The 11,838-nt window shown below is 63.0% G+C and overlaps 2 protein-coding genes across 2 annotated transcripts in view; both read left to right on the forward strand.

Moving 5' to 3' along the window:
- The window catches only part of UTP14A (UTP14A, small subunit processome component), a 16,535-nt gene extending 12,955 nt beyond the window's left edge, over positions 1–3,580 (forward strand). Inside the window, exons 8-15 of the mRNA XM_027662355.1 lie at positions 30–124; positions 213–336; positions 425–502; positions 942–1,299; positions 1,454–1,833; positions 2,202–2,389; positions 2,457–2,556; positions 2,849–3,580. Of these exons, the coding sequence (XP_027518156.1) occupies positions 30–124; positions 213–336; positions 425–502; positions 942–1,299; positions 1,454–1,833; positions 2,202–2,389; positions 2,457–2,556; positions 2,849–3,115 (1,590 nt within the window). The 3' untranslated portion in view covers positions 3,116–3,580. The remainder of the gene's footprint in view (positions 1–29; positions 125–212; positions 337–424; positions 503–941; positions 1,300–1,453; positions 1,834–2,201; positions 2,390–2,456; positions 2,557–2,848) is intronic.
- A 3,417-nt stretch (positions 3,581–6,997) lies between these two features.
- Positions 6,998–11,838, forward strand: part of BCORL1 (BCL6 corepressor like 1) — a 30,096-nt gene continuing 25,255 nt past the window's right edge. The window contains exon 1 of the mRNA XM_027662294.1: positions 6,998–7,119. Coding sequence (XP_027518095.1) covers positions 6,998–7,119 — 122 coding nt within the window. The remainder of the gene's footprint in view (positions 7,120–11,838) is intronic.

Here is an 11,838-nt window from a genome sequence, read left to right on the forward strand (position 1 = left end):
CCCATCCCTCACCCCGTGCTCCCTGTCAGGCCCGGCAGCGGCGGGCAGAGCTGCAGAAGGCACGGGCTGTGCAGTCCTACTACGAGGCCAAGGCTCGGCGAGAGAAGAGGATCAAGAGCAAGAAGTGAGGCTGTGCCTGTGCTGGGCTCAGGGCACTGGGGAGGACTGGAGGCCCCCCAGACCCTGAGCCCTCACCTGCCCTCGTGCCACAGGTACCATCGTGTGCTGAAGAAGAGCAGGAGGCGCCAGGCCCTGAAGGAGTTTGAGCAGCTGCACAAGTCGGACCCTGCAGCCGCCTTGGCACGGCTGGAGGAGCTGGAGCAGCTCAGGATGCAGGTGCTGCCTTGGTACCTCAGCCCCATTCCTCAAGAGGGCCCTGCTGCTTGGAGAGCTCTGCGTGATGTTTCTCTCTCTTTCCCCCCAGGAACGGATGAGCCTTAAACACCAGAACAAGGGAAAGTGGGCCCGATCCAGGGCCATTATGGCCAAGTATGACCTGGAGGTGAGATCTTGGAGTCACAGAAGGGTTTGGTTGGAAGGGACCTCATCTCATTCCACCCCCCTGCCATGGGCAGGGACAGCTTCCAGTAGCCCGGGTTGCTCCAAGCCCCATGCAACCTGCCCTTGAACACTTCCAGAGATGGAAATGTCCAGCCACAATTTCTCTGGGCACCCTGTACTAGGGCCTCACCACCCTCACAGGGGAAAATTTGTACATATCCTATCTATGCTTGCCTTCTGTCAGTGTGGAGCCATTGCCCCTTGTCCTGCCCCTCCAGGATGTGGTATAAAGTCTCTCTATCTCTTATAAGCCCTTTTATGCATTGAAAGGCCATGACAAGGTCCCCAGTGCTGACTGGGGAAGTGGGAGAAGCTGAGGTGGGCAGGGAAGGTGGGAATGAGTTCTCTGCCTTGTGATAGAGTTTTTTGGTGCCCCCTAGGCCCGCAAGGCCATGCAGGAACAGCTGGCCAGGAACAAGGAGCTGATGCAGAAGGTGCAGGTGGAGCCACCTGAGGAGGAGCCGTGCGAGGTGCCCGAAGAGGATACTGCAGCCATGCCCATCCCCACCGGGGTCAGCACGGCTAATCCCTGGATGCTGGGCAAGCCCAGCGCCCCGGCCCCAGAGCCTGAGGCACAGGAGGGTCCCAGAGATGGCACAGTGCCTGGTGCTGCAGAGAGCAAGGAGGAGATTGAGGAGGAGGAAGAGGAGGAGCTGTCAGAGGAGGAAGCTCTGCTACAAGACTTTGAGCAGAAGCGGCAGGCACGACAGGAGCGGGCAGGGAGCCCTGAAGGGCACGGTGAGGAGCATGAGACCCCGAGCAGGGGGGGCTGGGAGTGCTGCAGGGTTGGGCAAAGGAAGGGGGGTTTGGGGGCGGTTTTTGGCTGTTTTCACAGAGCTACCCTTACTCTCCCACCCTGCTCAGAGTGACGATTTACGCCCTCAATGTGTAGGTGCTGGTGAGACTGAGGCCAGTGCTGAGCGGCCGGGGGACAGCCCCATCCCCCCGTTCTGTGCTGAGGAGCCGGTGAGCACGGGGCTGGAGCCGACCCCTCAGGCCCAGGAGCAGCTCCTGCTCTCAGAGCAGCTGCACCGTGTGCAGACCATGGAGGATGTGGAGGGTCTGGCCAAGGAGGAGCCTGTGGAAGAGCAGGAGAAGCCAGTGGCCCCGAGAGCAGGGAAGCAAGTGCAGCAGCAGAAGGAAAGAACGGCTGGGGACAGACATGCCGAAAAAACAACAGACAAGAAGAAGATGATCAGCCTGGAGGCTGTACTGGATGGGAAGCCCCAGGAGATGGACTGCCCAAGCCTGCCTGTGGTCCTGGAGGAAGAGGTGAGCATGACGGGCCTCTCCCATGCTCCTCAGTACCCAAAACACCAACCAGTAACACTAGACCCCAAACCACTAATTCCCAGTAACCCTGAACTCCCTTCCAGTAGCCCCAAAACTCCTTTCAGTAACTCACAGTAACCCCAAACCAGTAACCCTAAACCCCTTCCAAGTAACCATAAGCCCCAAACTACTAACTCCCAGTACTCCTAAACCCCCTTACAGTAACCCTAAACCCCCACCCAGTAATGCCCAGTAACTTTTACCCCCTTCCCACTGCCCCAACACCTCCCAGTTTGTCCCAGACCCTTCCCCGTCCCTCCCAGTTCCCACAGTAACCCCTAAACCTATTCTGCCTCATCCCTCCACAGGAGGGTGGCATCGACCAGCGCGGGATGATCACGGAGGCCTTCGCTGGGGACGACGTGGTCGCCGACTTCCACCGGGAGAAGCACAAGGCCGAGGAGGCGGCGAAGCCGCAGCCAGTGAACCTGGTGCTGCCGGGCTGGGGCGAGTGGGGCGGCACCGGGCTCCGGCCCAGCGCCAAGAAGGTCAAGAGGTGAGTGGGGGAGAGCTCAGGGACACGCCCAGCTCGGCCCCGGCCCTGACCCCTCGTGTGCCTGCAGGTTCCTGCTCAAGCCGCCGCCGGCGCCTCCCCGGAAGGACCAGCACATGCCCCACGTCATCATCAGCGAGAAGCGCAACATCCACGCGGCAGCACATCAGGTGTGTCACACCTGGTCAGCGTTAGAGCTCCGGCAATCCCTTCCCAAAACGTCCTCCATCCCTGCCTGTAATCCCTGCTTCCGGCTTAAACAGCCCAGTGGGGTGATGGAGGAGAAGGGATGTACGAGGCTGCTTTGGTGGTGATGGTGGCTGCTCCAGCCCTCTTGGGCTCCCAGAAGCAGGGCATGAGCAGGTCCTGGACAAGTGGGAACCAGTGGGAACTGGGGGTAACATGAGATGGAAGGGCCGGGCTGAGTGGCTCAGGGACATTACCCCTGTGCTGTCCCCGCAGGTCAGTGAGCTGCCCTTCCCCTTTGAGCGGCACCAGCAGTTCGAGCAGAGCATACGGACGCCCGTGGGCACCACGTGGAACACACAGCGTGCCTTCCAGAAGCTGACAGCCCCTCGTGTCGTCACCCGTGCCGGCCACATCATCCAGCCCATCTCGGCTGAGGATGTCCCGGACACAGCCCCCGGCAGTGGGGCCAGCCCCAGGGAGGAGGCACTGCCCCGGGGACAGGCACCGTCCCGGCGCCGCCCGCACCGCAAAGCGCAGTAACTCCGTGCCCACGGCCCAAGGGCTTGGACTGGAGCGGGCACAGGTACCAGGAGAAGCTCCTGGTTCTGTCCAGTTCCTTCTTCCTCTTTCCCTGCAATAAAACCCGGGGCTGCGTCCATGTGGCTGCCCTGGCAGCGTCCAAGGCTGGGATGGCCGGTGCCCTCCATGCTGCCCTGGGGGCCCACGCGGGGCCAGTGCTTTGGCCAAGTGGAGGGTGAGAGGCTGGTCAAGGGCTTGTGGCAGGGCAGGTCTGGGAGTGAGGGGCTGGAGCAGCTGCCCCGAACCTGCCCTGTGCTTTCGTCTTTTATATCCCTATTTTTTTACCTCTCTGTATTTTTAAATGTTGGCCAAAGGGGCTTTCTCCCTGCCCTGCCATGCTGAGCTCGGCCCCAGGGGGATGTTCCTCAGGTCCGCCTGTAGCCCCAAGGTACCTGCCCAGCATTAATAAACGTGGTCACCTGGAAACGGCTCTATGAGGTGGTGCTGCTGCTCTGCACGTGCTGGGAGCTGGCTCTGTCCCCAGGCAGCCCGTGGACTTCTTGCTGCCCACCTCTGCCTCTTGCTGCCGCTGAGCCCGTGCTCCCTGCCCAGCCACCCCGGGAGTGTGACAGCCAGGTGCTCAGTGCTCACTTGGGGCATCCAGCAAGGGCAGAGGGATGTGCCAGAGCCTTGTGGACTGTTCAGGGATCCCTCCAGGCCTCTCCCCCCACTTCCCACGTGGGCTGTGCTCCTGCCAGTTGGAGAAACACTCCCAGCCCCAGCGCAGGAGCTGGAGCTGCTGCTGATCCCAGGAAACATGTCCCTCATGCCAGGGACGCCTCGTCCCACTTTGGCACTGCAGCCTGCCCCGGGCACGGCCGGGTCCCAGGGCTGCCCTTCTGCCCTGCGGCCGGGTCAGACCGGGAAAGTGGGGCTGGGGCACAGGCACCCCTCCAGGCTGACGGTGGGTACCCTGTGACTCCACAATTCCCACCCAAAACCCCGCAGGGCTCCAGATGCTGCCCCTTCCTGGGCTGGGAGGGGAGTGAGGGCTGACGTGGGGCTGGGGGCTGGCTGTGCCACGGCCTCGCCGGGGACCCGGCCCGGCTGTCTCCGGCCCCCGCAGCACCCGGGGCGGGTCAGAGCGCTGGCCTGCGATGGGGCCGCGGTTGTGTTGTTTGGGAAAAAAAAAAAAAAAAAAAAGGAAAGGAAGCGGAGAGCATTTCCGTGCCGTGACGCCGAGAGCCCCTCGCGGGGCTGGTGGCCCCAGCTCGGAGCCCGCGTCCCTCTGCCATGGGAAACCTTCGCCCCCGGGGTTGTCGCGGGGGGGCGAGGGGGGGTGTCGTGTTTGTTTTAGTAAAAGGTGAAACGCCTGAGCAAGGGGAGGCAGGGCTCACGTGGGGCAGGCACAGCCCCCCGCCAGCCCCTCCACCTGCCCACAGCCCTCCCCGGGCCCACTTCAGACCCCGGGGACTGAGGCAAGGAGATCCCTCGGCACCGCTGTCCCTGTCCCTCTTGCAGGGGCCCTCCCTCGCCTGCCCTGGCCCAGGGCTCTGCCTTCCTCCTCCCCAGCCCCAGGACAGTGCTCAGCTGGTACGGGCTGGGTACGGGCTGCCCCAGTACCCAGCCCACCTCCCCAGCTCCAGCCCCGGGATACTCAGAATACCCGGGTGGGGAACAGTCCTGAGGGGCCTGATGCCTGTCAGAGCAGAGCTGGTTCGGGCTCAGCAGGTGCTGTAGAGCACTGTCCTGCTGTTTGCCTCTCTGCGCCTCTTCCATCCCTAAATTTGGCCCACCTCATGGCAAAGGATGGTCTGCTGCTGCCGTGTGTGGTGCCATCTCTGTCCCCGAGGAGGGGGCAGAGCCCCGCGGGGTCTGGCCCTGCCCCAACCTGAACTGGGACCTCCCCGGCTCCAATGTGACTCCTCGCAGGGCCAGGATGATGGTGGCACCAGGGCAGTCTCCCCCTGGGGTGCGGATCCTGCAGAGGACTGGAGCCACCAGGTGTGACAGCAGCTCGGGCCTCAGTGGAGCAGGTGGGTTTGCTGGTGTCACAAGCTGGATCACCTGGAGCAGCGAGGGGACCTGCCAAGTGCAGATCCCCGTACTGAGGCTGCCTCACGCATAGCTGGTGTGTCCAGCAGCCTGAGTGTGGGTGATGCTCAGCGTGGGAGGGAACAGCTGTAGCCAGACTGCTGGATCTGCCTCATCCTGCAAGGAGCTGGGATTGGACCGGGCTCGAACTGGGGCTTTCAGCATCCAGAGATGCTTCAAAAATAAACAGGGAAAGCATCAGCATGAGCTGCTGGGATGAGTTGGAGGGATCCTGGTGCCTGGGAGCCACTGGTGCTGACCTTCTGACCCCTCCAGGCAGCTGGGTGGGCCCCCACTCTGGCACAGGCTCATCCAGAGCTCCCACATTGAGGCAACGCTTATCCCTCTGACTTCCCTGCAGAAGTGGATTTGCTGGGCACAGGAGCATGGGGTTTCTTAGTTAATAACCAATTGCAGATCTGTTGCAGGAAAGGGGGATGCCAGGGGTGTCCACTGGCAGCTCCCAGGGTGGCAGGGAAGGTGTGGAGAGGAGCTGCGACTGGGGAAGCCCTTTGCAGGGGGGACAGAAACGAGCCGGGGAGCCCCCAGGGCCCCGGCACGGCTGCGGGCTGAGGACGGCTCCCTGCAAGGACTTCCCCGTCCTGATCCTCGCCCTTCCCGCGGCAGCAGGGCCGGCCTCTGGCTGCCGGACGAGGTGCGAGTCGGGGAGAACCTGGACAAAAAGCTCTGCTGTCGCCGGCCACCACCTCGGCCACGGGAGCCCCTGAGCAGCGGGGTGAACACGCAGCCTTCCCTCGGCCGCCCCAGCGCCGCGTCCCCCGAGAGCTGCGAGCGGCTGCGGTTGCTCTTACTGGCCTACTTTCCGGGCTACGTCAAAGCCGGGCTTACGGAGCCGGGAGCCGCGGCGAGGGCGGCCGAGCAGCTCCCGGTGCCAGCGGGGAGCGGGGGCTAATCCCGGCCCTGGGCCGCCCAGCCCGGCTGGCACAGCGGGCCGCTGGGCACCGGGGCAGGGGCGGCGGCGCTGCTGTGGGGCTGGGGACGTGCCAAGGCAGCGGCACAGCCACCGCGGGGTCCCCTGGGACAGGGACCCACCGGGAGAGCCGGTGCCCGAGCCCAGGCACTGCTCTAGAGCAGGGGAGCTGCCGGTGCAGCCGGGCTCCTGCACCCACCATCCTGGGAGGCCAGCGGGAGCGGGATGGAGTAAAAGGCAGATGTAAAATCAACAAACAAAAGGCTTTTTGGTCGCTGGTTTTTTTGGGGGATTGGGGTTTTTTGGTTTCTTTTTTTGTTGTTGTGTTGTTGTTTTTTTTTTTTAATGCAGGCTATAAATAACCTGTAAAATATTTTATCTGGGCTGTTTCTGCAGCTGAAATCTTGTCCCTCTGGCTTCCCAAGCTCGGGATGTGAGTGCAAGCACTGGGGCCGTCATGGAGCACCCCAGGATCCCTGGGGTTCTGTGCCTTTGCTCGCTGGGATCCCTGAACACCTCCAACCCCCATGGGTTGGAAACGGTCCTCCCCAGAACGTGCTTGAGCTCCACTCCCTGGGGTGGGAGAGGGGCTGAGCCCCCCCAGGCCGGACGGAGGTGTGAGGCTCAGCCTGGCACAGTGCAGGACGAAAAGAGCTGGGGAGGAAGGTTTGCGGTTGGAATTTCAGGCACAGGAGTGCTCCCACCAACTTCCCTGTCGCTCCTGTCCCGTGCGGGGCACGGAGTGGTCCCTGCTCCCCAGGCCTCTCAGCCTCCATCGCCCCCCACCAAGGTCTCCCCGACACCCCATCTCTCCCTCCGCGGTACCGGTGCCCGGCGCATCCCGGCCGCATCCGGGCGCCGCAGCGGTTTCCGTGGAGATGGCATCTCCCGAGCCCGCACCGCCCGAGCCGGGGGTTTCCATGGAGATGCCGTATCCAGCACGGCACAACCTGAGCCGGAGATTCCGCCGAGATGCTGTAGCCGGGACCCTCGCACCGCAGTGGGGCCATTCCCGGGAACGCGGGTGGCTGGGCCCCGCGGTGGCTCCGGGGTGCCTGTGGTGTCACCCACTGCTCCTCACATCGGTTCGGTGACAGCGCTGGGACACCGGCAGCTGCGGCTCCGAACGTCCTGAGGCTGGAGCCACCGCCAGCCTTGTCCCCCTCCAGAGTGGGGACCCGCTCAGTCGGGCTGTGCTGTCATATGCAGGGTCTCCCGGAGGTGGCAGGTCCCTGCCTGTCCCCAGCCTGGGGAGGACAGGGGTAAATCCCCGTGTCCCCGTGATGACTTTGTCCCAGCTGTCACCTTGCAGCTCCCCCAGTGGCACGTGGGGACCAGGATGGGATGTCAGGGACACCAGGTGGGGAGCAGATACCATGCTGGACCCCTATACCTGGGGAGACCAGGTACCCCAGCTCCAAAACAGCAGCATCTGGGAGCTGGGGGACACCTGGCCAAGCTCCAGCAGAGCCACAGCACCAAAAACCTCCCAGGGGGGACATGACCATCCCCAAACGGCAGGATTGAGGCCAAGCCGGGGGTGAGCAGAGGCAGATGTCCTCCTGGCAGGCAGCTGCCTGTACGTGTGCCCTGGCCAGTGTTACAATAGCAGCTTCGTCTGAGCACAGCTACCGCAGAGGTGGCACCTTTCGTTCCACACACAGCGGATCTCTGGCAAACCCGGAGCTCCCGCTGCAGAGGCAGCAGGTAGAAGCACGGGAGCACCGCTGGGACACACGCTGGGACACACCCGTGCCCATTCGGTGCCTGTGGGAAACGCAGGGTTGGCTCAGCCCCCACGCCCCTCCCTCCTACAGCCCCCGCCGCGTTCCCTCTGCACAACCTCCCCTCCCAACCCGACCTTCCTCACTCGCCCATGCCCTGTCCTGAGCCAGGGCCACCTGGAGCCCCCACGGGGGCTTCTCCACTGGCAGAGCAGCAGCAGCCAGGTCCTCCCACATCCCGTGTGGAGCGTGACAGCCCTCAGCCCTGGGGATCAGCGGTGGGGGGCTGCAGCCAGGAGCCTGGGGGTTATCCCTGCGGCTTAGGCATCGCTGGCCATTTCAGCCTCCAGCTCCTGAGGGGCCACAGGCCCCCTCACAGCCCGGCCACTGCCGAGGCTGCCGGCAGCACTTCCAGCGTCCCCAGGCACAGGCTGCCAGACGCAGCGCTGCGGTCAGAGCCCGGCTCTTTGTCTACCGTTACAATTAGGAGCCCCAGGCGGCTGCCGAGGCTGAACCTGGGGGGCTTAGGGCTGGGGGACGGATACTAAAGGAGCAGGAATCTGGCATGGCAGCCTGGGAGCAGGGGCAGGCCCAGTTCTGCCCGCAGCCAGCTGCTCTCCGGAGCCTCCTGCCGCGCGGAAAAGGGCTGGAGTGGAGCCAGGGCTCACTGCGGGCACCCCTCTCACCCCTGCAGGCCCTGCAAGCCTCCTTGCCTGCTTTTTGGGGCTCCCCTGGCACCCTAAGCTCTGCTCACCCACTGCATCCTCCTTCTCTCCATCACTTTGCCCTTGCCTTGGCTGCCAGCTCTTCCCGCAGCTCCCAGGCACAACACAGTTCCTCCCCGCCTTATCCCTATGATCCCACATTTTCACCCATCAGTGATGCCCTCCCAGCCCAGGGTTTTTCCTGGGATGCAGGGGAGGAGGAGGGCAGCAGAGGCGATGTGTGCCTGCTGACTCCTGTCTATGTTGCTCACCAGGGGCAATGCCTCATTTTTCCACTCTTCTCCGGCCAGCACAGAGGCCTAGAGTGTACAAGGAGAAGGAGACCAGCCCCGAGCTCCGTGGGGGACCCATGGGTGGTCCAAAAGTAAGCCACCCAAAACCTCAATCCATGAAGTCCCCTTCCCGAGGCAGGAGCAGCCTTGTTTTGTCCCCAGCGGCCGGGTTCAAAATGTCAACCTCTGAGTTCATAACAGATCCAGTTTCTCACGCAGGAGGTGGGACTCCATCCCATGTCCCTCCTGAGTCCCAGATCCCCTGGGGAGCAGGGGGAAGAGGGACTGCACAGCAGGACAGCAGGCAGGAGCCTGGCCTGTCACATCCCCAGTGGGACTCATGGCCTCCCTGCCCACCATTCCCTGGCCCTGGGTGCCAGCAGGGAGGAGAAGGCAGCCGCCCCAACAAAGTGTCACCTTCTAGCTGCACTGTCACCCGTGCTGCCAATGTTTGTTGTCTGAGCAGGGACAGCCCAAGGAACACATGAGGACAAAGGCTGTAGTTAGAGGTGACGCTTCTCACCAGTGTCACTGCACCAGTCAAACCCAGCTGAGCTCTGCCCACTTCAGAGGGAGCAGCACGGAGGATCCTTCTTTAGAGAAGTCCCAAGAAACCCAGTGAGAGACCTCCAGCAATGGACACTCTGTTCATCCCAACACGAGACCCCTCCCCTGGCTCCTCAGCCACCACTCCACCTTCCCAGTGGAAGCTGACATGTCCAGGGTGGTGACATGGATGTGACATGGCAGCAAGCACACACACAAGGCACCACCTCAGCCCTCTCCTCGTGGTGCCAGGAGCTGCAAGCCACCCTTACCACCACCAGCCACCACCACCCTGCCAGAAGGGAAGGCTCCGTGATCCTGGCTGATCTGGAGATGCCCTTTTGCATCCCCTGGCCTGACAGCCCTGCTGCTTGGGGATGGCAGGCACCAACACGGTCCCCAGAAGGGACAGGGTCTCCCCACTGCAGCCTGGCAGGAGCAGAGTGTGCCATGCCCAGCTGGGTGTGTCAGCCAACATATTCCAGTTTCTGGCTCAGGGAGGGGAGAGTGATGTGGATCCTACTCAAAAAACAGAGGGAAGGGGCAAAATAAATAGAAAAGAGACACAAAATGGAGCAATAATGACGAAAGCAGCAGCAACAGCGGCTGCAGGCCAGGTCAGAGCCGAGCCCTCAGGCCCTGGTGGCCCAGGGGACCACAGCAGGCAGGGGACACACAGGTCAGGGGCTGCCCTGGGCACTTGGAGGACACATGGGTGCCCTCAGATCTGTGGAGTTTGGCAGGAGTCTTGCTGCTCAAGCAGGTGGTGTGGGGGAAATGCCAAGGTGAGGCAGCAGCCGGGGCTGCCCATGGCTGGGGGGTCCAGGGAGACGTGTCCCCAGGTTGGAGAGGAGGTAAAGGAGTCCCCAGCTCCCCCCATGGCATGTAGCCTGGCTTGACTTCCTTGAAGAATTACCTTGAGGGTTCCTCATCATATTTTTGCTGTAGTAGATCATTCCTGTTGGCCTTTCTTCCAGTTAGTCTGTGACTGGTGTCCGATTAACTCCACTCCCTGATGGAGGAAGCACCTTATCCCTCAGACTTTCCCATTTCCCTGGAACATGAGAGCCACAGAATTTTTCAGCACCACCTTTTAAAGGCTTTTGGTGCAATTTATCCCATCCTGAAGATTTCAAAGGTTCTAATTAAACAGGGCAGAAGCAGTGGTGTGTCAGAGGACACAATGGTGGGATGCTGAGCTCTCCCAGCCAGCACCATGCACCCCTGGGTGCAACTCCTGCAGGGATGGGGTGAGGCAGCTGCAGGATGAGGCTGTTACTCAAACTGTCTGTTTTTAATTGCACCAGGATGCAAATAAGTCAGGTCCTTACGAACCTGGGTCATGTGCCTGTCACAGGCTGTGCCAGCCCCACTTCCTGACCATCACCCAGCCTGAAACACCTCTTGGAGCATCTCCTCTGCAGTCTGGCTGGAGGCAACAGCAGGAGAAGGTACACTATAATGGGGAGAAGTGGAGTAATTCTCCCTCTGCAGGAAGAGGTTCCTCCCTCATGGCCTTCCTTGGCATAGCCCCGGCTTCTGCATTCCCACAGTTCTGCCAGCCCCATGTTTCACCCTGTCACCCCCCAGAGTGCTGCCTGCAATTCCCAGATCTCATGCTCTGCACGCTCAGCACCCTCCTGCTCACAGACCCTTGCCCTAAACTGCTCCCCAAGCCCCTACACCCCCAAAGGGGTGAGGGGCCGTCTCCTGCCCCAGGCTGCTGCGACCTTTCCGGCAAAAATTGGAGCTCAATCCCTGTGTAAGATGTTTTTTCCTCTCCTTAAGCATTGGAAAGGTCTGGGGTTGAGGCTGCAGAGGACGCTCCCGGCAGGTGACACCAGGGTGTGGGTGCCAACCAGATGTGCCAGCCAGGGGTGGCCACACCCTGGCGCCCGTGCCCACCTCTCAGAGCCCCTGGCCATGGAAGACTCTGAGCCGAGAAGAGACTTTTTACCACCTCATGGGCCAAAGCACAGGAGCAAATGGGTCCTGCAGGCATCAGGGCAGCACGGACCCCGCAGGGATCGTCAGTGGAGCCCACGGGGGTCCGAGCAGCACCCCACGGGCACGGGACAGTGACACCCACCAGGCCCCCCGGCGCCCACGCGGGATCGGGGCCCGCGGTGACCGCAGCACCGCCCCGTTCTGAGCCCACCCTGCAGCCCTGCGGGGCCCGGCCCCGGGCAGCCCCCGGCCCCCGCCCGCCCCCGGGGCCGCTCCACGCCGGAGCGCGGTGTCACCGCTCGGGGACGGGGGAGGCAGCGGCGGCACCGCGCCCCCTGCCCCGGGACCAGCCGGTACTGCCCGGCCCCGCGCAGCCCCCGCGCTGTGGGCCGGGGGGGCCGGATCCCGCCCTCCCCTCCGGGTCGCGCAGGAACGGGGACCCCCGCGGCCCCCCCAGCTGCCGGTACGCGGGGGCCAGGCGGAGGGGGGCGGCGGGGCCGGGGCG

Source organism: Corapipo altera, unplaced genomic scaffold, assembly GCF_003945725.1.
Source record: "Corapipo altera isolate COAL_440 unplaced genomic scaffold, ASM394572v1 326, whole genome shotgun sequence".
NCBI classification, from domain to species: Eukaryota; Metazoa; Chordata; class Aves; order Passeriformes; family Pipridae; genus Corapipo; species Corapipo altera.